Here is a 26,829-nt window from a genome sequence, read left to right on the forward strand (position 1 = left end):
TTTTATTTACTCATATTTTGATTCGCTAATAGCAAAGCCAATAATAAAATGAAAATTAAATAATGCAAACATAAAACAAATTATAACAGTGCATATAAAATGTATATAAACTGAAAAAAGATCATTACTAAACAGATTAGACCTAATGGGCTTTTGAGGTTTTCCCTCTAATCACCTGGCTACTAAAATTCTTACTGTATGTATGAAAATATTACTGTACTCGTTCATTTTCATTAGGATTGTGTGATGTAGCACAATGATTCAGCTCGTGATCTGCTTCAAATTTTAAAGAAAACAACCTTAAAAAAAAAAATGCAGCATGGATTGCATTTTAATCTTTGGGGATTCCATGATGTTGCCACCACATTATTAGGGGCTCTGGCACTCACTTGCTGATTACACAGTGCCTGTACAGGCCTCCCCCCCTCCACCCCATATCCCTTTAACTTGATTGGTTCTAAGTTCGGGGTGGGGTAATAATAAAAACACTTACGGTCCACATCCAGAGGCCCCCTAAGAAATTCAACAGGCAGACTGTGGGATCGCACCTTCAACACTGGTCAACCACCCCCTTTCATTTCACTTTTAGAGCAAATCTATCTGTGAAAGCTAATCCATCTTTGGGTTGTAAATGAAAAACTATCGATCATCTTGGTTGCTTTGCTTTTACCAGAATAATATGTAATTACTCTGGAGAAAACAATGATGACTAAACAGAGAGCTATAAAAAGGAGTAGCTTAGAACACAAACCGTGGATCATAAAAGAACAAAGACTATTCGCAGTTGAAAGGATTATATGAAAATGTCTTCAAACTGATTTGTACAATTTTCGGCGTCTGCATCTTTGTTAGGTGCCCTGTTACGTTTTTGATCAGGATCAAAGGAAACATGATTTAAATCCGTTGATTAAGACTTCGGGCGGGTACCTGGTAGATGACTCCGACAATGATGCCGATTTATTTATCAATATTTGCCGAAACATTGGTAAGTACTTGTCTCTTTCCTAGCCATCCCGCCTTAGTTTATTGGAAGTAGGCGTCGGCGATGTCCCCCAACTGCCCACCCCTGTCGAGGCAACAATGCATATTCTACATTAAAGTGCAGTCGGGGCTGATTGAACGAATGGCAGTCATAAAAAAAAGGTTATATTAGGTGCTTGATACTGTTAAAAAAAAAAAAAATAACAATAATAAAAAAAAAAAAAAAAAATAACAATAATAAAAAAATCAGCTGAGTAAATTTACATATTTTTTTTTTTTTTTTTAAATCTTGCATTATCTTTTTGTTTTCTAATGAAGCTTTACACTCTTCTGCTCCTCCTTACATCTCATCCCTAGTTTCTGGCTATGCCCCATCCTGACTCTTGCCTTCTGCTCAAGGATGTCCTCTCTACCCCCTTTGTATATAAAGCCCTCTCCCTCCTTAAACCTTTCTCACTGACTGCCCCACACCTCTGGAATGCCCTTCCCCTCAGTATCTGACCAGCACCCTCTCTATCCACCTTTAAGACCCACCTTAAGACATAAGTCCTGCTGCCTCGGAAGGGAAATGTAAACATGTTAACAACATATCTGTGGCACTTGGATCGCAGTCACAGTTAGATGGGCTACATCTTTGCCTGATATCTATGGCAAGCAAACCGACGATAGCCGTTTGCTGCACTTCTAAAATGATCACGTTGCCTGCTGTATATCAAGGCTCAGGCAATAGTAACGTAGTATGATGCTTTGGGAAGCAAACTTATGAAAGTATTGCAAACTGTAACAAGAAAATATTAGCTTAAAAGCCATTGTGCTGACATGACACCTTAAATGGCATCCTACAACCTTCTCCCTTACAGGCGGCACAGACATAGAGACCTCCTCTTGCCCTGCGGGAAGTGCTGCCTGCCTCGTGAAGCAAGGCCAGACGTATGATGTCGGCCGACCCAAAGATCGACTCAAACTGGTTGATAAAGACAGGTAAAGACATTGTTTTGGTTTTTTTGTGTTGTTGTTGAAATCAATTCATCCCTTGCTCATAAAAATCCATTAAAGCAGCAATCCTGTTTTCCTTTTTAACACAAAATAGGTTTGAAGCAGGGGGACTCCGGAGCTTGAACTGTGTTAATTTCAGCAAGGGGACCCTCCTGCTTCCTGAGATTCTTACCTCCGTAGGCGGTGCCTGTAACGGCTCTGACTGGGCTGTGTTTGGGGAACATAGGGGCGTCTTAAATGTTCCTCGGGTCAATAGGAAGCTGGGATTTCATCCCTTGCGGCTTCCTATTGGTTCGCATGACCAGGAACTTTTAAACCTCTGAAGCTGCTACCAGCACCCCCTATGGAGGTAAGTATCTAGGCAAGCAGGGGGTCCCCAGAGCTTAACTACTGTGCGATTGAGCTCCAGAGACCCCCTACTTGCTACTGAGGTGGGATAAAGGGGAGCCTGTTTTGCTCCTTTAAACTATTGAGGGTGCATACTGCAGGTTATAACCCCTTCATGTTGCATGCACCTCAGGCAGTAAATAAGGTAGAAAACGTCTGTGTTCTTCTATCTGGTTGCCGTCTACTTCATTTTCCATAACCCAAACTACTCTACCATGGGAGTTAGTCATCTAATTTTCCAAAATACAGTTAAAGGTGCATAGGGTGCTCTTTTCCAAAAGTTACACACATCTGTGCCTTGTTCCTTGAGCAGTTATTTTTGTCCCAAGACCCCTGTTGCCCATGTATTTTAGTTTTTGAGTGTTTATCTGTCCTAAAAACTGGCATGTAAGTGGTGTTACACCATCAAATATAAGTACACATGTTAGAAGTGTCCATGACACAATTCCCAAGTCCTTATGCCTCTATGCAGTTAGTGCTGTAGACTGTTAAGTTGAACTCAAGGCCACAAATATGATTTTTTTTTTCCAGGCTTGTTCTCAGTTACGTGACAGAAGACACCGGTGGGAAGAAGCCAGAGTTTTGTAATGGTCACCAGCCTGCGGTTACCATAACTTTTATCTGTCCATCTGCGAGGATAGAGGTAGGGGGAACTTTATTACTTTCACCTACTAATGTTTCCAGCAACGGCTAAAGTGACCCTGCGGTTCATTGCTGGGACTGTTTGCCATATTGTTTCATACTTCTTTTCTTATGTAAAGTCCTTGATATTTTTATATTACTTTTTAACTAAACTCTTTTTCATTCCAATGTCTCCCCATTGAATCTTCTATTTTTTTAAATTTATTTTATTATGGTCAGTTTTAATATGTTGTTGGGATATTTCATGCCTTTAGGGGACAAACCCAAAACTGACTGCAAACACCAATTGTCGCTATGAAATTGAATGGGTTACAGAATACGCCTGCCACAGAGATTACTTGGAAAGCAGCAACTGCACTTTAACGAGTGAACAGCATGATATATCTGTCGACTTATCTCCCCTCAAACAGAAACCAGGTAAATCTACATCTCTCATCATTTTGGTTTTATCTCCTAATCTCTTGAGACCTTTATTAAAAGTGCCTCTAAAATTATTACTGCAGAACTAAATAGAAAATGCTCTTAAATGGGCAGCCCCATAATTTAGCACGCAAACAAATTATTTGCAAAAGTTCGCTTTCCTCAAAAGATTTTAGTGAAAACTGAATGTGTTTATTTTCTTCAGCTATTATGAAATTCAGTCATTCTTAGATACTTATTGAGTTGCACTGTCTGACTAATGGCTGTAATTACTTTTGTGATTGGAATTGGGTTGTGTAAGTAAACTATTAATTAGCACAAGGTTTATTTTTGTTAAGATTGTACTTAATCTCCAAAGCATTTGGTTTGTCTGAGTTATATTTGTTTTAAAGACACCAATCACCACATACATTCAACTTCCTAAACAGGTCACTGCCATTAGTTCACCTTGGTCCTGGGATGGGCTGCATCTTAAAAATGCGTGCAGAGATTTCCACAAGGGGGGTTCCCATTTGTTGGGGATATGAGAACTTATCTCCCATATCGGCTCAGACCTGCTTTGAGAATGACATGAGGTGGCATTTTGGGCGGTGGAGCATCATTCTAATGCCTCTCCGTCTTGGCGAAAATGATACATGAAGTAGCCTTAACTGGTCTGCCAAGCGCATTAACTTTGATTTTAACCTTCAGAAGGTCTTGGAGTTAGATGGGTTAGAGACATTTGGTTTTGAGTTCAGCAAAAGCTCCAATAATGTTTGTGGGGTCTTTATTTGCATTGTAAATGAATCTATGATTTGACCTATAATATATATTTAAATCTGCATACAGCATATTGCATGAAGTGACAACAGTGGGAAGAAGTTTAAAGTCAATACTTGAGTGTAACACGAACACGTTCATTTATTCGCATGTGGCATAGTTTGTATCTGTTGACTACAGCTTTAGTCAGAGAGCCTTCATACAGTACATTTGTTTTGGTATGCATGTTTGTTCTGCCTCTCACAGAGTGAGTTAGTTGTAAGGAACTAGTTGTTGCTGTGAGAAACCCAGCTGTAGTTAAAGTGTACAGATTCTGGGTTTTTGGGTTAGTCTGTTTGCTTACCTGTATCCCAAGCACCACAATTTATGTTTTAGGTTCCACTGCACGGGAACATACGTACGTGTGTGTGTGTGTGTATTCTACCTTTTCCCACACAATTCATACTGTCGGCTCAATATGAGAATTGCATGTCATTAATGATTTGGACCAAATGTGGAAAACTGTTTTGGGGGATAGAAATGGTTCATCAACAATCACCTACAATGTTGTTTTCATTTTAATGCAACAATTAGGAAGTGTCTCTCCTTACCATGCACAAGATGCAAGTGGTGACTACATGTATTACCTGAACGTTTGTGAGGAAACCAATGCGGGGCAATGCCAAGGCGAAAAGGTCTCTTCCTGCCAGGTGAAAACAGCAGGCCAGCAACAAAAGGCAGCAGGTTCATACAAGAATCAAGTCCTCAGGTATGTTGCAAATCCACATCATAGCTCCCTGTACAAGTCTAAGGCTGCGCTTATAGTGACGGCGACGCAACGTCGCTTGAAAAAAAAAAAAAAAACAATTTACTCCGTCGCCAGCGCTTATAGTAAGCGCGACAGTGACGGAGCGACGTCGCATCTGGAAAATTGGTAGCCGGGTCTATTTGATTTTTTTTAGAGACAGTCGCAACAGGACTGTCTCTAAACCAATCATATTGCGCGGCCCGCCCCGCCCCCTTTAGTGATGTCACTGGCGACCGTCGCTAAAAAAGAAATTACAACTTTCGCAGGTGACGTCATCGGTCGTGTCGCCACCACTATAAGCGCGTCCTTAGGCTGTGCTTATAGTCCCGGCGCCGCCGCGCCATAACAAATACATTGGATCCGTCACATGCGCATATAGTAAGCGCGATGGAGCTACAAAAAAAAGTTGAAGTCCAGTACAGTTTGATTTTGGGAGAGACAGTCGCCACATGTGACTGTCTCTACACCAATCACAGAGCGCCTACTGCACTCTGCCCCCTTTGTGACGTCACTCTCTCTCTCCCCCTCTCTCTCCCCCTCTCTCTCCCCCTCTCTCTCCCCCTCTCTCTCCCCCTCTCTCTCCCCCTCTCTCTCCCCCCTCTCTCTCTTCTGTCCCCCTCTCTCTCTCTCTCTCTCTCTCTCTCCCCCCTCTTTCTCTCTCCCCCCTCTTTCTCTCTCCCCCCTCTTTCTCTCTCCCCCCTCTTTCTCTCTCCCCCCTCTTTCTCTCTCTCTCTCCCCCCCTCTCTCTGTCCTCCCCCCTCTCTCTCTCTCTCTCTCTCCCCCCCCCTCTCTCTCCTCCCCCCTCTCTCTCTCCCCCCGCCCTCTCTCTCTCTCCCCCCCCTCTCTCTCTACCCCCCCCTCTCTCTCTCTCTCTCTCTCTCTCTCTACCCCCTCTCTCTCTCTCTACCCCCTCTCTCTCTCTCTACCCCCTCTCTCTCTCTCTACCCCCTCTCTCTCTCTACCCCCTCTCTCTGCTGCTGAGCTTGGGAGCTGCCAGGTCACTGCTATGTGGGGTGCTGCTGGGAGAGTTGTCACAGCTCTCCCCCTGATACTGAGGCTAACCACGAAAAACTTTGAGCTGTGATCGACTTCAGGCTTGCAAAGTTTCCCGGTCTCTTTGTGAATACATGAAAAACAAAGAACAGATCCTGTGCTCCTACCAATTGGGCTAAAATATTCTAGTGACCTGTTTACATAACATTTTGAACCTATGTCTGTGTGACAAAGATGTCATTTGGTTGCATCTTTTGATCAAAACATGATTAAAGCCATGAAAACATGGAAACTGGTTGTCGATTAAATCAGCGAGGAGATTATCTTCGCTGAGGGCTTGTCTGAGATGGACCAGTCAGGGCCGTCGGCAGTGACTGTGTTTTAGGACAGCCCACCAGGTTGGGCTTAGGGAGAGTGGGAAATTCAAACTGGTCAATGGAAATAGTCCACGGGGCTTACTTTTATTGTAGTTTTTAGGTGCTTTATATATTTTCGAATCAATATGTATGGATGTTAAGATTGCATCAGAGGTAACCGTGCAGATGCCTCCTTAGTTCTTTCTGTTAAAAGTTCTAGTGACTGTATTGATACTGGAAAAGTATAGTTCCATTGTAGGTTGTTGTATCTTTTTTAGGACCAACAGTAGAATTCTTTATAGATTAAATTATATCTCTATACACAGTAACATTGGCGATGAGGTTGAAACAAGAATTTAAATATATATATAGCAAATGGAAATATTACTGTATGCTCATTTGCATGTCTTAGGCAGGTCTGCAACCCCGCCTTTCACCATTATCACCCAGCACACAGCACTTCCACTGCAGCAAGGGATTCTGGGAAATGACATGCAAATGAGCATGGGGGGGATATATATATACGCACACACACACACACACACACACACGTCCATCAAGTTCAACCTATGCTATGCTTAGTCGACAGATACTTATCCTATGTTTGTATTTACAGTATATTGCTCCAGAAAAAAAAAACTAATTCCCCCTAACCCCCAATTCCTTACTCCAAATATTGGCAATCAGATTACTCCCTGGATCCACATTCTTCAAAATATCTACATATTTGAGATGAGACCTGTACGCTTTTTAAAGCAGCATTCCAGTCTACTCACAATTCTTAAAAAAATTTTTTTAAATCTTGCCTAAACCCAAATTGATGCTCCCCTGATCTCCAGTTCCACATAGCTGAATGCGTTCCTATTCCACTGAGCAAAAATACTTGCCTGTTGGCGACAAAGTGGCTGCTGGGTTAGGGCTCGCACCTGCAGCCAATAGAAAGTTGCGACATCATCAGGCCGTGACATTCTATTTGTGACCCTGTGGACATATTTGTAGTTTTTTTTTTTCTGTGTCAAAACTGCCATAAAAAAAAGAAAATCTCCTGAATCTGGGATCCCTGCATGTGTATCGGGATATCACTGATGTCCTCCCTCTGAGGAATAATTGCGCCTATGAAAAAAATGCTCTTGTTGGTCCCCCTAACCCGCAATGAATCTAGGCATAATGTTGCAGAAGAAAGAGGGGATAGGCAGCAGCTCAAATGATCTCTTCCTTTAAGGCTTTTTTGGAAGCTTGTGAAATCTTGCACTTTTCTCCAGTTTTCTATATAGTAAAACCCATTTCTGTACATCTAAATCCTATATAGTTACGTTGATGTTTCTGAAATCTCATTAGGGATTAAGTTTTTTTTATTCCTATGTATGCTGATTTACAGTATTAGGTGAAACCAATAAGATCGGGTGTAATGAAGGCATCCTACATTTAGAAAGGTTTAAGTGGAAATTAGATTAAATACACTGTCTTAATTGTGCACACTTATTTTCCAATGATGATCTATTCCTAGTCACTGCCAATTTTTAATGCATGGTTCTGTAGACACCTGCTTACTGAATTATGGCCCATATTTAATAAGCAGAGCTAGTCCAGAAGACGCACCTTACAATCCATTCAAGTGAATGGGGCAGTCTTCTGGCACTGCAACTTGTCTTGTGAAATAGCACAGTTGTTAAATATGGCCCTATGTATATTACTGGAAGGCTAATAACTGTTTTTTTTTACTACTTGAGTGGAGCAGAACCTTAATTACCCAGTCATTTTCAAATAGTCTGTTTATAGGAGTGCCCTTTTACCCCATTTTGTTGCTGGTAGCTGCTTAGCATTGCTACTATGCGGCCATCTTGATCAAGTTTACAGGACTATTTTTGTGCTGTTGCTGGCATTGCGATCGAGCGTAACTGTGCTGTTGTAAGATTGCTAAAGCAAGGCAAACATGCTTCATTACTTCTTAAAGAGACCATTGTGAAGCATTCAAATTTTTTCACTGGTTCCGATGTATGTTTGTACAATTTGTAAAGTGCCAAATGTGTACGCAGCGCTTTACATTACAGGGAAAATAAATCACAAATGTAACACACCTACTTTTAGCTCTCAGACTTATGACTATTGATGAGGCAGGTCCCTATTACTAACTTACATGTGACCTACAGTCAGACGGCGGGAAAGAGCACAGATACAGTATGGGTGATACTAGATTACTTTCTAACTCTGGTACGTTGTAATCCTTTGCTGAGGATCACTAGATACAAAAATACAACAAAATCCCCCAAAAAGTTGCGCGAGTGTGAATCGGTGTCGGGGTTGTATTTGCCACCCAATCCTGGGTATGTTGGTTTGTGATGGTGTCAGCACATACCATGGGAGCTCGTTGTGTACTAACTGCTGCAGGCCTGTGCTTCTGTAGCACTGTGCTTTATAGCGTTGAGGATCCCCTCTGACGGTGCTTGAACTCTCCTCCATGTCTGTCCCTGTAGCTCTCTTCTCCGTTGCCGTGTGCACTCTGCTAACCTCGACGGGACCTGATAGCACTGGGTCTTCGCAGATCTGACTTAACATGACTGCCCCCCCCTTTAAATGCTCCTCTCCCTCATAGTCCCTCCTCTTCAGAGCTGTTATTATTGGCTGCTCTCATGTCCATCGCAGTCACATGTCCAGAGCGTAGTGGAGAGGAACCGGCCAGGGGGCATTGTGAATGTGTGGCTCATTATACGCGGTTACACAAATCACAGGGATAATTGCAAAAAATAAATGGTCAACATAATGCAGAGGGAGACCTCGTCCTGAAGAATGGACATGCTAGCCTATTTTAAAGGGTGAGCTTCCGTGTCACAAAATCTCTTACATGTGTTCTATCTGCAGGTACTCAGATGGAGACCTTACGTTGACATATCCCGGAGGAGAAACCTGCAGCTCTGGTTTCCAGAGAATGACAGTCATTAACTTTGAATGCAATGAAACTGAAGGTGAGAGGTTTCTCTTCCGATACGTGAGGACTGTATCAAACCATTTAATTATAACAAAGGGGCCTTTTAATTGTGCGTTACTTAGAATTAGGGTCTCATGGCACTGCGTGCCTTTTTAAACTCTCTCATATTTGCCTTCTATTTGTATGCAATGTCAACAGGAGGCATTACATAATGCACAGTTTACAATTCTGCGTCTAGCTCTGGGTCACCAAATTTGCTAGGTTATAGTTTTAAGGTAACCCTCTAGCAAACCTTTCTAACACCCCCCCCCCTCACTCCCTCCCCCACCAAGAAATTTTAATTTATATGGTTCTAATGCTAAGGTTCCAAATTCAGTTAATTGGTTGTTCTGATTTGAAACTTGGATATCATATTAATACTGAATTGTTACGTTTATTGTTATGACGGTAAGCATGAATTCTCATTTTTTCTTTTAATGTTGCCAAAATCTTATAAAAATGAAACACCCAGATTTTCTTGAAGTCCTAGTTACAAATAATGGAGAAATTATTATCTCATTGGTAATTTTTATGATGTTTATCACAAAAATATCATTAAAGGAAAAGGTTCGCTCACTTGATTTCTGCTGTCCGGTACCCATAAAAAAATGGGCCATTGACCAGTGATGTCGTGGCATTCTATTGGTGACCCTGGCAGCCATGGTTTGTAGGGTTTTTATTTTTTAAATAGAAAACGGTCTTTCTGATCCTGAACCAGGGGTTCCCCGCACGTCGGGTGACCAGGGATGAGCTCTGGAGAACCCCCCAGTTCCGGAACGATTAATAAAAAAGAAAAGAAAAATCAGTTTGGGGGTCAAATGCTGCTTTAAGGATGATATTTATTGAACGGTACTAAGCTGTTTACTTTAAAAAAAAAAAAAAAATATTACGTTGATGGGAGTGCCTGCTGTATGATGATTTCCATCAGTAATTCACAATTAAACTGGAGTTTTAAGAGCCTTCTTGTGAAAATAGAAGACTTTTTAGAATGGACTTTCCAAAATTATTTCATGGTCTTAAACATAAAAAAATATACACAGAGGGCACGTCGCTACACCAAACACACATACACTTTAACAAGAAACAATCTACCTGGTGCAAGGGAGAAAGCACAAATCAATACACACAAAAAATCCAAGGATTATAAACAGCCCCCTATAATTGCACTCAAGGTAGGTGACAAAAAATCTATTGTCTACTAATAACTGGCTAGATAGTAGCCAAATCCTAGCATAGGATTCACCGCCAAAAGGTCACACTGAAAAAATAAAAAAGACTTTAATAGTTATACTGTAAAAAACGACGAAACACTCTAAAAATGCACAACAGTGCATAGATAAAATCCCCAAATGTGTTTGGTCACGGTACTATATGAACAGATAGTGTTCCAAACATATTGCTGGTATTGAGTCAAACGCTATACATAGAGCTGAACTATTGCATAGATCGTTATAGTGAATGATAAATGGATATTGAAGGAAGATAGCAGTGGGCTCAATGCAACCACTATGTGATAGAAGATCTAACCAACAAATCCACTGTGTGGGGTAATCGGTAAACTCAGGTATAATCAGTAAATGGGTTTGTATAGAGGCCCTAAAATAACTTGGTTAGGACCAATACACCCATGCACAGAATAAACATTCACATACAGTCGTTGACAGTTGTCAGTAATAGACTCTGAATAGTGACTCTGGGTAGCTCACACAGCAATGCACAGAATAAACACTCCAATGCACAGATTGAGCACTTGCATACAATCGTTTGGCTGTTGTCATTAATGGACTTTGAATAGTCACTCTGGGTTGCGCATACTGCAAAGTGCGGAAGTACAAGCCCCCAAAGCGTGTGAGTAACGCCAGACCCAAATAGGATAGTATACAACCTGATTCGTGATAGCAATAAGCAGCCTATTTGCTCTGTGTATAAACTGGTGTGACCGTTCCTCCAAACACAAACCGCGCATGCGTCAACGTGATGACATCACGGCGTACCCGACGTACGTTTCACGCGTCACCACGCGCTTTCTCAAGGGGGAGGAGTAGGTAGCCTACGGAGCTAATAGGCTGCTTATTGCTATCACGAATCAGGTTGTATACTATCCTATTTGGGTCTGGCGTTACTCACACTCTTTGGGGGCTTGTACTTCCGCACTTTGCAGTATGCGCTACCCAGAGTGACTATTGAAAGTCCATTAATGACAACAGCCAAACGATTGTATGCAAGTGCTCAATCTGTGCATTGGAGTGTTTATTCTGTGCATTGCTGTGTGAGCTACCCAGAGTCACTATTCAGAGTCTATTACTGACAACTGTCAACGACTGTATGTGAATGTTTATTCTGTGCATGGGTGTATTGGTCCTAACCAAGTTATTTTAGGGCCTCTATACAAACCCATTTACTGATTATACCTGAGTTTACCGATTACCCCACACAGTGGATTTGTTGGTTAGATCTTCTATCACATAGTGGTTGCATTGAGCCCACTGCTATCTTCCCTCAATATCCATTTATAATTCACTATAACTGTCTATGCAATAGTGCAGCTCTATGTATAGCGTTTGACTCAATACCAGCAATATGTTTGGAACACTTATCTGTTCATATAGTACCGTGACCAAACACATTTGGGGATTTTATCTATGCACTGTTGTGCATTTTTAGAGTGTTTCGTCGTTTTTTACAGTATAACTATTAAAGTCTTTTTTATTTTTTGAGTGTGACCTTTTGGCGGTGAATCCTATGCTAGGATTTGGCTACTATCTAGCCAGTTATTAGTAGACAATAGATTTTTTTGTCACCTACCTTGAGTGCAATTATAGGGGGCTGTTTATAATCCTTGGATTTTTTATGTGTATTGATGGTCTTAAACATCCAATATTTGAATGGCAGCCATAGGTTCTTTGCTAAGTGGGTCCAGGCCAGACTCCCTTTATTGGACTCTTAGCGTTCTGGAACCTTGGTCTTAATCCACCAAGGTCACTCTTAAGAGGGAGGGGCTATAACGTTCTACTTACAGCAGCTTTCCAAACTGGTATACAAAACTGCAACACAAGGTATTGATGTTCGACTGCAGTTTGTTCCCATATATACACATGAACATGGGAATGAGTATGTATGTATGTACTGTATTATTATTATTTTTATCGTGTGGACTGTGTAGTAGGCGGGTTGTGAATCATCTAAAAGATAGCTGGAAAGGTTTAACATTTATTTTTTTCTGTCTAAGTTAATGATGGCAATGGTGTGCCGGTGTTCAATGGAGAGCTGGACTGTACCTATTTTTTCACTTGGGAGACCAAGCACGCCTGCGTTAAAGAGAAGGAAGATCTTCTATGCCGAGTCACAGATAACCGAAAACGATATGACCTGTCGCCTCTAACTCGCCGTTCAGGTAATTCACACACAATGTTTGATTATTTTTACGTTTATATGTAACAAGAGATATTGCAGCTTTTTGCAGTGGAATGTTATACATGGAACATTTAGTTTAACTTGTATTACCTCTTGTTTCATGGGTTCTACATTGCCTTAAAAAAAAAGTATTGTTATGAATCCTGTTCATCTAGTCCTAATTTCATTTAGTAAATCTTCCTAAGTGATCCTGATGTGTTTGTCTTTTATCTGCTTTAGAGTCTGATGCTGACACTGCTCAAAACTGGGAGGCTGTGGATGGCAATTCCGTGAAGCCAGAAAGGAGTCAATTTTTCATTAACGTCTGCCATAAAGTGCTACAACAGGGAGATGCCAAGGGCTGTGAGGAAGATGCAGCCATATGTGCAGTGGGTGAGGTTGCACTCCAGCCTATTCTGGCTTTGACTAATGTGTTGTAAGCACTTAAAAGAGTTGCACATTGTATGTGTATATAAATATACAGGCTAGCTGTTTCATGTATTTTCTATACCAGAGGTGGCAAACTCATCCTCAAGGGCCACCAACAGGTCAGGCTTTAAAGATATCCCTGATTCAGCACATGTGGCTGTTAACGACCGAGCCACCGATTTGCCACCTGTGCTGAAGCAGGGATATGCTTAAAACCTGACCTGTTGGTGGCCCTCAAGGACTGGAGTTGGCCACCTGTGCTGTATAGGTGTGCTTACAAGGTCCAAAATATGCATAGGGTTTTTATTTTATTTATTTATTACAAAATGCTTAATCGTTTCATCCTGAATGTGTATAGTTTCCTAAAACATAGCATAAAGCAAATGTAGTGGCCACTATATTGCGTTTTCTGAGACCTTCGTGAGCACTGTGGCAATGGTCCCCCAAATGGGTATGTATGTGGTTCCTCTGGTGTTATCCCAGCATCCAGTTCCTGTCTCTTATTCTGTTGATTATTTTTTGTTTAGTTTACAATATACCATAGCAATGCATCATAAAGAAACAGATTTCAGGTATCCCTGTTGGATTTAGTGAATGGCTCTTTAAATGTTTAAAGTAAATAGAGAGCATATGTAATAAATGGTTACATACAACATAACAAGTGGTATACTGATGCATTTTTATTTCTTTTTGCCACATCTGAATAAAACGTGACTTTTTAGGGTTTTCTCACAAAAGTCTCGGATCCATAAAAAATCCATCACAGCTAGCAAACAAGTGTGGTCTTTTCCAAGTCCCAGTAAACGGAGTCCTTTAGTTCTGAAGCATTCATGTGTGTCTTCTTGGCGTACTTTACAGCATGTTGATCACCTCCCTGATGTATGGTCTGTGTACAACTTCAGTCGTTAATTGTCTCTTGCGTTTCTTTTTCCTTTCAGTTGCCAAACAAAAGAAAAACTTGGGAAAGTTTGTGTCTCCTCCTAGAAAATTTGGAGATAATATCCAGCTTGTATACTCCGAAGGATCCCCCTGTGCCGAGAACAAGAAGATTCAAACCTTGATGACACTTGTGTGCAAGCCAGGTAACCATCAGCATTGTGCGATCTTGTCACATAGTGAATGACCCGTAACTACTTTTTTTTTTTCAGTGGAGTATCTTTTTCTTGAAACCTTTTAAAATAAAAGCTACCCACTCTTCTTTGCTAGCCATATCAGTAAAGTGATGAGAACACTGGGCAGTGTGCTCGAATTAAAAGTCACTTAAATGCACACCACATGGAGTGTAAAACATAACTTCAAAATTCGTTTTTACATAAAACATATATTACCTAATGGAGTATAACAGTAATTAAAAAATCATTCAAACTGTTAAGCGATAAGCCAAAAATCCCTATTTATAAACACTCTGACATAGTCAAATGCTTGTCAGATGTGAGAAATGTATGGCTTCATTCAGCAATGATGGTTAATAGCCATCAGTACCGGAAGCAGAACACAGTACCGCACATTGCTAATTATGTTGATTTAAAAACTGACTAAAGAGCAGATAGATGATGCAAACTTTAGTTATAGTGAGGTATGGGTGATAAAGATATTACACCATACCACCCCTCTTCCCCCATAAGGGAGAGGTATAACAGGAGCTGTGTGTTGCCTAAATATATAAAAGGTATATATGAGGTATACAAGGATGTACTAATAACATCAAATACCAAACAACAAATACCCTCAAGTGTGTAAATATATCGGGCAAAAATATGATTGAAGCCAAAAGGTAGTTGGTTAATATGATGTATACAGACACAGCTGACAAGCTGAAATAAGCCTGCCTAAACCATCTGGCTACACTCGAGCATTGGCTACACCAGGGATAGACAGTATAAGCCCATCACGAGGAAGCACTGAATAAAGCTCCAGGATGTTACTGTAGTTAATATCTAAATGATGTAGACAGTGTAATAAAATATAAGTAATTTGCTCTGATAAGCCTGAACAATTGCAACACTGATAACCAGCCCTGCTCCATAACAGAGGCTGATGACGTCATTACGTGCCCTATGTCATCAGCCTCTGTTATGGAGTGGGGTTGGTTATCAATCCTGCCCTCAATATTTTGTCACATGGATTTTCTATTGGTTTCCGAACTAAGCATGTTTCAACTAATAGTAAAATTTATTGGATGGTACAGACTGTTTGTGATCTACAAAAATCCCCATGTCTATTTCTGAAGATTACGTTAATTTGACTCGTTATTTTTCTATTTTAACCTATTACGCATAGGAAACCACACATTTCCTTTTAAAATCAGTATTCGGCAAGTTGAAGCATTTCTGGTTCGTGTTTGCAGGTGATCTAGAAAGCCCTCCTGTGTTGAAGAACTCTGATAGTGATGGCTGCTTATATGAGTTTGAGTGGCATACCGCTGCTGCCTGTGTCCTCTCCAAGGCAGAAGGAGACGATTGCAGAGTTTCAGACTCTCAGGCTGGTGAGTACGCAAGGTGTTGTTAGCATACCGTTTGCTGCATCTGAAATCGTGCTTCTCTTGTCTGGCAGAATGGTACTAGGCTTGCATGTACCACCATTAAGTGCCTGATTTATGCATAAAACAACTAAGATACAGATTATGGACTCACAATATGAGGGGCCTCACAAATAGAAAAAAAAACGTCATCACATTTTATTGTCTCTTTTGTAAAGCGCTGAGTACACTGTATATAAATAAACATATACATCTATACAAACTCAGAATCTATCATACACCATTGTATTTTGCAGATTTATGGACTCAATGCCAAATAGCAACATATTGATAAAATGGAAAGAAAGTCACGCAGTTGTTACTTTTACACAATCTACTGGGAAGATGTAGTGTTCCATTATATTCAACAAGTCAGCATAGACATCGTGCTTAAACTTCCTTATTTAATTGTACCCCATATAGGGTTGGGGCGATAACAATATTAAGAAATGTATTATGATATATATATCGCGATACATTTATTCAAATAAATGTCTAATGTTCTAGTAAATCTAAATACAATGTGTTCTCAAAATATATATATTTTTAGATTTACTAGAACAAAGGGCCCTTCATTCCCAAACCCTTTCCATGTCTGCACTTCACCTTTCCCCACCTACACTGCTCCAATCACCCTCATCCCATCACTCACCCCGAGATACTCCCTCCATTTAAGACCACTTTTCACTTCTAAAATGTAAAAAATATATTGAACATTTTTCAGCAATCGAGATTTGTTGTAAAATCTGTTTTTAATGCATTTTGAAAATTTGCATGAAGGGTGAGAGTGATGGAAGTAGTGTAGGTCTGAGGGTGAATTGCAGGTATGGAAAGGGGGAGCGAGTTAAGGGTCCCAGTGGAGATGGAGGAAGGGGTTAAGGGACCCAAGGGGTAGGGTGGGGAAGAGGTTGTGCTCCAAGGGGGAAGAGAGGAAGAGGTTTAGGTTAGGGTCCCTTCGAGTCAGCATTCAGAAGCAGGGAGGGAGGTCGGCTCGGGCAGAGAGACTGCCCAGCGGCATCTTTAAAACTGCTGCACTGGCATCCCGAAATATCGTGATAACCGGTAATCTCCCATATCGGCAGACTGAGAGATTCTGTTATCGAGATATAACGCTATATCGTTCAACCCTAACCCCCATAATGTCATTTTGACGTGGGGAGAGAAATTCTGTACAAGTGAGAATTGGGGCCTGGTTTGGAGGAATTTCTTTGATTGTAAATTCATCTCAATACCTATTATGTAATCTGTTTTTTTCTGTCTAATAATTGGTGTGTCATTATGGATGACACTAGCTGTTTTTATTAAGCAGTGATCTGCCACAGGTCTCTTCTGGCGCTGGAAGACCCAATACAGCCTATTGACTTGAATGAACTTTAAGGTGTTTTCCAGTGTCGGATTCTTAGTAAATGTGTCCCTTTGCCTTTTATCCCCCAATTTGTATTTTGCCATGTTGGAGCATTCAAATAATTGATGTGACTAATATTAAGTCTGGTCCAACTTGTGTATCTGCAAAATAGCCGACTTGCATAAACTTGATTTTTAATAATTTCCTTGGTTTCAGGGATTTCCTTTGATTTGTCACCCTTGACCAAGAAAAATGGGAGCTACAGTGCAGTCACTGACGGATATGACTTTTACATAAATGTGTGTGGCAATGTTACAGAACCTCAATGCGGAGAGAACTCGGGAGCATGCCAGATGTCAAAAACGTAAATAAAACCTGCATTATTAGTTTATTATATATATTTATTTTTTTAACATGTAGCCTAATATATGATTGAGAGAGAGACTTCAGAGGCTGCTATATTATAGTTTGTGGTGGTTATACAGGCATACCCCGCATTAACGTACGCAATGGGTCTAGAGCAGCGGTGCGCAAACTATGGGGCGCGCCCCCCCGGGGGGGCGCAAGATTATTGAGGGGGGGCGCAGGCGCCGGGCAACGTTGTGTGTGTGTGCAGGCGGCCGTGTAGGTTTGCAGGCTGGCGGAGGTGACCGTGCCTGTGTGCGGGCGGGTGGGGGGCGCCGTGCCGGTGTGTAGGCAGGCGGGGGTAGCCGTGCCTGTGTGCGGGCGAGTGCACCAGTGCCGGTGTCCGGGCAGGCACACATGATAGCGCGCGCGCACGAGTTCGCGGACAACAAGGTCTGCGGAGGTACGGCGGCTGCCAGTGGTTCCTAAGAGGCCAGGAGGAGGAGCACGCCCCAGCGCTCTGACATCACCTCCTGGTGTCTGCTAAGCGCTCTGGACCTGCTCTCCTCTGCTGGCTGTGACCCGATTACTGACACAGTTGGCTGCATTGTCAGACTCCTCTGCTGGCTGCTATCTGATTCCTGGCACAGCTGACAGGTAGGCTGCACTGTCAGTGAAACTATAAATGTAATAAAATAATTAACAGAAAGTAAAATCACAACATTAAAAACAAAAATAAATAAATAATACATTAGTCCTCGACCAGGGTGGCGCTGAGCGGGTGGGCGTACTTACGCTGGCCGCGGTGGCCAGCGCGAGCGAGCTCCTGCGCCTGCTCGGCGCTTAACAGCTTGCAGAGCAAACTTGATTTTGCTGCTCGCAAGCGCGTCACGTGAGCGGTTCGCCCAATGAATGCGAACCAGCTCCGTGACATCGTTGCTGTGCCCCCAGATGAGCGCGCACCTAGCCGGACACGAATCGGCCAGGCACGCTTGCGAGCAGCAAAATGAAATTTGCTTGCTCTTCAAGCAGCTAAGCGCCGAGCGTGAGCATACCCGCCCGCTCAGCGCCACCCTGGCCGAGGCCTAATAAAGATAGGTAGTAGTGGATGACACCAGGGAAAGCAAATGTGTGAAGGAAAAAAGGGAGGGGAAGGAATAAAAGAGGGGAGAGGGAAGGGAGGTAGCAAAGGAGTGATAAATGCCCCTTCACCCCCCAAATATGGTCCTTGCGCGGCCACGTGCAAACGTGCACGCCGCCGTGTGCACTCCTGCAGCCCAAGTGATTTGTAAACTTTGATTCAGGAGATTGTAGACGCATGGCGGAAGTGTCACGAAGCTGGTTCACCCTCATTGGCTGAACCAGCTTGTGCGTCGCGTCACACGGCAGATGCCTGAAAATACACAATTTATCTTTTCAAAACGCTACTGCGCCAACGCGCCTCTCCACTTGTAGGCGCGCAGGCACGGGGGTAGCTCCCATATGAAAATACAGCAGAGTGGTTTCCGGGCGCACGCACACAAGCACGTTCATGCAGCGACGCTGGCACCATAATCCCAGCCTTAGATAAAATGAGCCGACCCAAGCCATGTTACTGCTTTCTAGGGTCACCTGATGCATTAATAATCCTGAGTGTCAGTTCCTGAGGAGCATGGTGCAGGGTTCAGGGGAAGTGTTCAGTCTTCATCCAGAGCCTTTATACACAGGAGGTCACCTGATTTCATTATCTGTAGTCTGACAGGTCCAAAGTTCAGCTGTTACATTTAATGAGTTAATAAAACATTACTCGGTGTCCCTTGGAGATTTTAGTGCATTCATGGTTCTCCCATCCCTGTCCTACTGTCTTCTGGTTGCTATAACCTTGCAGTTCTACAGGAACTTTACAGTCAATGGGGGATAATAATTAATGGCCTTAACTCTGGGACAAGGAGCGGCTTAGTGAGACACTGACTCTGGCACTGAGTTTGGAACAGGGGAACCTGGTTCAATTCCCGGTGTTGGCTCCTTTTGACCTTGGGCAAGTCACTTTATTTCCCTGTGTCTCAGGCACAAAAATATAGATTGTAAACTCTGGGGCAGGGACTGTATCTGCAAAATGTCTCTGTAAAGCGCTATGTAAAATTAGTAGCACTATACAGGAACAAACTATTATTATAAGTAAGCATTAAGAATTTAAACAATATTAAAGAATCCATTTGCAGCATGTCTATTGACGTAAATAAAAAAGGGGTGAGAGATGAGAAGGGGATGAGGAGAATCTGCGTGTGATTGTCACATATGATATCATACAGTGTTGGGCTATATCAGTTTTTTCTCTTTATATAGCCACGGCCTTAATCACCTGATCTAATTGAAGCATCATCTGCGGCTCCGGATGAGTAAAACTTTTGGTACAGTTAGTTAAATATATTTTCTCCCTGAACATGGATAAGTGGCTTTTAAAGGCTGCTGTAAATGCTACAACTGCTACCTCATCAGATGATGGTCCATCCAAAAAAGTACAAAAGTTGCACAACATTGCTGAAAATACTAAAACAACAGAAAGTCCAAATGTGCAAATGGAATCTTTAAGTAGCAAAAGAAGAAAATATAAAGATGAATATCTTAAACTTGGATTTTCTTGGACAATGGTTAATCATGAGCAACGACCACAGTGTGTATTATGTTCTGAGATCTTGGCCAACGACAGTATGAAACCAAATAAACTCACACGCCACTTGGTTACCAAGCATCCAGAATACAAAGATAAAGATATTGCCTTTTTTAAGCGGCATGAAGAATCGCAGAAGGCAAGTGCAAGTGTCATGAATAAATATGTGACAGTATCATCAAAGGCTCAGAGGGCATCGTACGAAGTGTCTGAACTCATTGCACGGACAATGAAGCCATATAATATTGGTGAAACATTAGTGCTTCCGGCTGCAATAAAGATGTGTGAAATTATGCATGGTAGCAAATATGCTGAAGCCTTAAAATCCATACCGTTATCTCGTGAAACAGTAAAGAGGCGCATTATAGATTTATCTAAGGACATTGAAATACAACTATTAATGCAAATTCAGCAAAGTGTTAAATTTGCAATCCAACTGGATGAAAGCACTGATATTGTTAACATGGTACAGCTACTCGTATTTGTGCGATATTGTTATGAAGGTGAAATCCTAGAAGAAATGTTGTTCTGCAAATCACTTGAAGGACACACTACGGGAGAAGATATCTTCAGTGTTGTGGAAGAATTTTTTAAGGCCAATGATCTGCTGTGGCATAATTGTGTTGGTGTGTGTACAGATGGTGCGGCTGCAATGATGGGACATAAGAATGGTTTCAGAGCAAAGGTGCCAAGCATCGCACCTCATGTGAAATTCACACATTGCATGATACATCGTGAAGCTCTTGCTGCAAAAAAGCTTGAGCCCGAAGCTAATGAAGTTCTTAACGATGCAATAAAAATAGTGAATTTTATTAAAGCTCGACCTTTACAGAGCAGGTTATTTTCCATTTTCTGTAATGAAATGGGCTCACAATATGACAGCCTCCTTTTGCATACCGAAGTTAGATGGTTATCACGAGGAAAGATTCTTCGCCGAGTCTTTGAGCTCAAGGATGAACTCCAACTTTACCTTTCAGATCACAACCCCACCTTGGCTGCAAAATTCTGCAACGAAAGATGGCTGCAAATTTTGTGTTACCTCAGCGATATTTTTGAAAAAATGAATGACTTGAATTCATCTCTACAAGGAAAAAATAGCAATATTTTATCAATGGGTGATAAAATTTCAACTTTTTTAAAAAAAACCTCACACTGTGGAAGCATAAATATGAAGCAGGATCTTGCGAAATGTTTCAATGTCTCAGCGAATTCATAGAAGCCTCTAATGCTAATCCAAGAGAGATTGATTCTGTTATAAAAACACACCTTGAAAATCTCCACCAGAATCTCTCTGAGAGGTTCCGGGACTTGCAAACAGGGGAGCTTCACTGGATTGGGAATCCTTTTGACACCGATGTAGGAAGCACCCACCTACCACTTACTGATCAAGAAAAGTTGATAGAGTTATCAAACGACTCCACATTAAAAATAGAATTCAAAAAGAAAAGCCTTACAAGTTTTTGGGTCACCATGAAGAGCGAATATCCTGATATTTCTGCTAAGGCTATTGACGTGCTCTTGCCTTTTCCATCAACTTACCTGTGTGAAGCTACTTTCTCCAAATTAGCTACTTTAAAAAGCAAAAATCGTTCCCGTCTGGATGTGGAACCAGAGCTCAGAGTAGCAGTCTCTGGAATATCACCAAGGATGGATGTCCTTACTGCCAGCGCTCAGGCTCATCCATCTCATTAAAGCAGCAATACTACATTGCCCTCCTTTTTTTGCTGTTCTTTTTGCTGTTATTTTAATATGATTGGTTTTTGTTTTTAAACATACTTAAATTGTAATGTTTAACTGTTTTAAAAATGTTGAAATATGTAAGTATTTAGACGTATTTGTATTTACATTGTATACCGTTTAATAAAGTTTTTTTTCACGTGATTTTGATTACATTAGGCAGGGGGGGCCCGAAAAATTTCATGGATGAAAAGGGGGGCTCGGCATAAAAAGTTTGCTCACCCCTGGTCTAGAGAATGGATGTAAAGCGAAAATGTACTTAAAGTGAAGCACTACCTTTTCCCCCACTTATCGATGCATGTACTGTACTGCAATCGTCCTATACGTGCATAACTGATGTAAATAACGCATGTGTAACAGGCTCTATAGTCTCCCCACTTCGGTACAGGTAGGGAGCCGGTATTGCTGTTCAGGACGTGCTGACAGGCGCATGCGCGAGCTGCCGTTTGCCTATTGGATGATATGTCCTTACTCGCGAGTGTCCTTAAACCGGGCTATGCCTGTATCTACTTCTACTACTTATGGTTAATCCTGCTTCCAGATGGAGACTGGTTTCTGTTTATAAATAAATATTACCCTCAAAAAGCGTGCAGTGTGCCCACATTCACATGATACTCGATCTCTCAATTGTATGACGTCTTCCCTTACCTACTGTATATATTTTTGCATGTCTCTCTTGGGTTCTAAACAATGTTTGCATTTTTTATTTTATTTTTTATTCCTGCAGTAAAGACCAAAGTTGGAATCTTGGTGTTCCTAACTCCAGGCTTTCTTACTACGACGGAATCATACAAGTCCATTACAAGGACGGATCTCCCTACAACGATAAAAAGAATACCCTTCGCTCTTCACTCATAACTTTCTTGTGTGACAGGGATGCAAACATCGGGCAACCAGAGTATCAGGTATGAGGTCTGCAGGCAAAGCTGAAGTTTGCCCACCTGGGTTTACAATCACAATAACCCACCCACTTCACCTGGAGCAAAGGAGGACAAACAAGCGTTTGTAATCACTGATCACATTTTCAATTGATGTTTAATACCTAACAGTAACAGTGTTGATTTTATTATTGTGTGTATATATGGTGGGAGCATATTCTGAAGCATAGTTCATGTAAAAGATTTTGACGTACATACATTTCTTTCTTTAAAAAAAAAAAAAGTGATGCTCCACAATGGTCACTGCTTGGCACCACTATTGGAGAGTCTCCCGCAAGGTGACATGCTCGCACTGCTCTTGTCAGTTCAGGGGCAGAGCCTGATTCAAAATCAGTGTGACAGCCCCAGCACAGGACTTTAAAAGTACATCATCCACGTACTGTTCTGTCCACCTTCCCACTCTACATACTTTCTCTCTTGCACTTGTGTAATATAATATAGTGAAATATAGTATAATTCAGAGGTGCGCAAACTTATCATGTGCCCCCCTGTCGCCCCTCCGGCTCGAGCCCCCCCCCGCACGGCTTCAGCGTCACATGGCCCCGACGTCACATAACCCCGCGGCGTCATTTGACGCTGGTTGCCATGGAAACGCGTCGCGGGAACCAAGGTAAATAATAAGTTACATTGGCCTCACTCGATCCCCAGCACTTATTTTAAATGCCTTCGGGGAAGCACGGGTCCTCAATAACAGCTGCACCCCCACTTTGCGCCCTGGGGTATAATCTGTTTATCTTTTTAAAACTGATTAAAATGTTAGTTACACATCTACATACCCAACAAATACATTCCAGTATCGCAGACAGCTTGCGCTTCATTTTACCCTCTAAATACACTTGCCATGTGTTTCTTGTTCGTTCCCGTTTCAATGTAGACTATAAGATCCTGTGAAACCTCACCTACAAATGTGGCACCATACAAGTTCCCCATGCACATCACTTGGGCCGCGGTCCACCCGCTCCAAGTGCGGCCGTGATCATGACCAAGCACGATCATGGCCTAGCACAGAGGGATTATCCCAGAAGGATTACCAGAGCGGCCGTCCCTGCTTCAGTCTGGTCAGCGCCAATCTCCAGCTGAACCGCAGGTACAGGTCTCAGTATCTTTGCCAGTATCTCCTGCGTCACGGCCCACGTGACCGGGAGATTTAAACTTGCAGGAGATTCCGACACCTGATACTGAGGCATGTACCTTGGGAAGCAGGGGATCCCCGGACCTGAAATGAATGCAGATCAGCTTGGGAGACCCCCTGCTGCAATCATATGTATTAAATATAAAAAGGAACTAAAATCAAAGCTTCATTACGTTAGTGACTTGCACCCCCAAACATCCCCCCCCTCCTTATAGACTAATGCCCAATATCCTTATTAGCCAAATGTGGCTAATACTGATTTTGGGCATTAACCAAAATGAAATGCACATACTGTACAGTACAGTAGTTCCCCCACCCCCAAAAAAATTACACAATAAAAATATTGTCACGTTTGATTTATAGACCCTCTCAATGGAGAGCCTAGATATCCACATTAGCAATAAATATTAAGCTTTATCTAAAAAAAAAAAATACATTCAAAATAAATTAACACCACCTTCAAGTGAACATCATTGCTTTGTGGGTCAGTGTGATTCGTGCTACAGTTGGATGAGGATGGGTAAGAAAAATATTTATTGACTGTAAGGTGCCCATTACTTGCCAGTGTGGCTATCTCTACCAACGTTGAGGGCATTGGTAACCACAGTGACACAGTGTTTTTATTGGCTAGTGTTTGTTTTTTATTGTATTGCAATGTGTATTTTATTTAGTTGTTTTTTTTGTTTGTTTTTTTTATGCTTCACAAATGGGCAAAACCGCTTTTAGCCATATTTGTGCAACGGGTGCTCACCACAAGCAGGACGGGACCGTGAGGCTGAGGTGGGGATGTTGGGGTACACTGCCTCCAGCCGCTAGAGCACGAGCAGAGTGATAGTCGTATAGCCGGGTCAGGGTTGGAGAAGTGAGAATAGTAGTGATACTTGCCGTGGTCAGGGGTAGGAGATGTCGGATAGCCGTGGAGGGTAGCCGGGGTCCAGGGGTAGAGAAGGTAGAGGTCCAGATGCAAGCCAAGGTCGAGGTTGGGAGAAGTCGGGGGTCCAGGTACAAGCCGAGGTAAAAACACAGACTAGACAGGATCAAAATGCACAAGGGGACAAGGCAGCAGGATGCTTGGGGTAAGCACTACGTTCAGCAAAGAAGAATTATGCTCAGCCAATTTGCCAGAGGGCTGGCTGAGTATATAAAGGTCTGGTAGCCAATGAGCAGCCAGCAAGCAGCTGCCACAAATTAGCATCAACCGCCCACTTGGTATACAAGCACCCAAGTCAGGTGGCGGAGTGTGCCGCAGGTGATCCTGGGTTAGTGTTGAGTTTGGGGTTTAACTCCTCGTGTGATCTTCGCGGCGCCTGCGCGTAGTTTCCTGCGCCCGTGGTGCGTCATGAGATGTGACGCGAGGCCTATGCCCGAACCTGGAGGTATCCCCCTGCCTGATAGAGCAGTGCCTGTGGGTAGCTTCCCTGATCTGAGGCGCGTCACCCGTGTCGTCACGGGACCTAACGCCGATCCTCACAATTTGGCTTGGGGTAGTTACATCCGGAGAGGGTGGTTAGGCCTCCCGGTTGGGTAGCGGGACGGTTTACCACTTCATTACCTTAGCAGTTAGACACTTTTTTTTTTTTTAAATGTAAGCTTAATATTTAATGCCAATATGGATATCTACGCTCTCCATTGAAATGGTCTAGTAATTCACAGTGACAATCCGTTTTATGTTTCAAATGTATTTTATTTTTTTGGTAATTACTGTACTATACAGAATGTTTATTTTATTTTGGTTAATGCCCAAAACCACTATTAGCCACATTTGGTTAATAGGGATATTGGGTATTAGTCTAGAGCAGGGGTGCGCAAACTGGGTGCCATGCCCCACAGGGAGGGTGCGAGAGTCTCTGTGGGGGGGCCTGGCGCTTATAGAGGCCCAGCGCTTGCCTACGGCATTTAAATTAAATGCCGGGGGAGCGGCGAAAGCCTCTGTCCCTTACCTTGGCCAAGACGGCTTCTGGAGATGCGTCACCATGCCAACGTGGAGTCACGTGACGTCAGAACGCCAGAGCCAAGGTAAGTAGGGGGGCGCAGGCGAAAGATTGTGCACCCCTGATCTAGAGGAGGGGTTAGGCCACCCAGAGGGCTCGGGGGAGGGGGGTGGCGCTACAAGAGGGTTTAGTCTCTTAATTACCATAACGGTTAGCCACAAAAGTAATGAAGCTTTGCTTTTAGTTTATATTTAGTACATAGCATTGGAACAAGAGCCAAACCGCATTAATTTCAGGTCCATGGACCCGCTGCTTCCCGAGGTACAGAGGTATGAGATGCCGCTATCTTCTGCACGTTTTAAATGTCCTGGTTACGTGGGCCATGATGTGGGCGATTTCAACTTGCAAGAGATACCAGCACCGATACGAAGGCCTGTACCTCGGACAGCAGAGGTGCCCAGACCTGAAATGAATGTGGTTCAGCTCCTGAGACCCCTGTTTTAATCCTATGTACTAAAAATAATTATAAACACAGCGCAGTCTGCTGTTAGAGCTGTGCGGGGATAAATAGAGAGGGGCTGCTTCTTTCTGATCTCTCTGTGAGCTCTTCGACTGGTGGCTGACCGGTAGGATTCATTCAGTGAGACTCCCATTCAGAAGCAGGGACCCCTGCTGCTTTAGGCCGCGTGTATAGTGCCTGCGACGGGCGACGCGACCGAACTCGTGACGTCACCCGTCGCCGCTAGCGAAAGTTTTATTCCGCTTTGCGGTGAGGGCGACGGGCCATTGATTGGTTCAGGGGCTGTCACGTGACACGACAGCCCCTGAAAAATCAAATATTCCCGGCTGCAGAAATTCGCATAGCCCCGTCGCTTTGTCGCCGTCGCGTTTACTATAAGCGCACGCGATGGCGCCAATGCGTTTCTTTTTGGGGGAACGTCGCCGTCACTATAAGCGCGGCCTTAAGCTCAACAGGGCAGCCATCTTACTGGGTTTTTGGGCGTGGGGAAACTTCGATTTCCTCGATAGCACCGTCAGGTCCCTTTCAGCAGCCGTTTCCTCGCACCCAAAACGAACTTGTAGAACACTGCATCTGTACTTAATAAAAGTTATTTCATAATTCTG

At 42.6% G+C, this 26,829-nt stretch overlaps 1 protein-coding gene across 1 annotated transcript in view; it reads left to right on the forward strand.

The window, feature by feature from the left end:
- IGF2R (insulin like growth factor 2 receptor) overlaps window positions 1-26,829 on the forward strand; it is a 126,999-nt gene that overhangs the window by 50,468 nt on the left and 49,702 nt on the right. Inside the window, exons 5-16 of the mRNA XM_075597099.1 lie at window positions 853-985; window positions 1,842-1,962; window positions 2,896-3,007; window positions 3,261-3,423; window positions 4,759-4,933; window positions 9,181-9,284; window positions 12,516-12,680; window positions 12,920-13,072; window positions 14,047-14,190; window positions 15,456-15,593; window positions 17,188-17,335; window positions 22,431-22,608. Coding sequence (XP_075453214.1) covers window positions 853-985; window positions 1,842-1,962; window positions 2,896-3,007; window positions 3,261-3,423; window positions 4,759-4,933; window positions 9,181-9,284; window positions 12,516-12,680; window positions 12,920-13,072; window positions 14,047-14,190; window positions 15,456-15,593; window positions 17,188-17,335; window positions 22,431-22,608 — 1,734 coding nt within the window. The remainder of the gene's footprint in view (window positions 1-852; window positions 986-1,841; window positions 1,963-2,895; window positions 3,008-3,260; window positions 3,424-4,758; window positions 4,934-9,180; window positions 9,285-12,515; window positions 12,681-12,919; window positions 13,073-14,046; window positions 14,191-15,455; window positions 15,594-17,187; window positions 17,336-22,430; window positions 22,609-26,829) is intronic.

Source organism: Ascaphus truei, chromosome 4, assembly GCF_040206685.1.
Source record: "Ascaphus truei isolate aAscTru1 chromosome 4, aAscTru1.hap1, whole genome shotgun sequence".
NCBI lineage: Eukaryota > Metazoa > Chordata > Amphibia > Anura > Ascaphidae > Ascaphus > Ascaphus truei.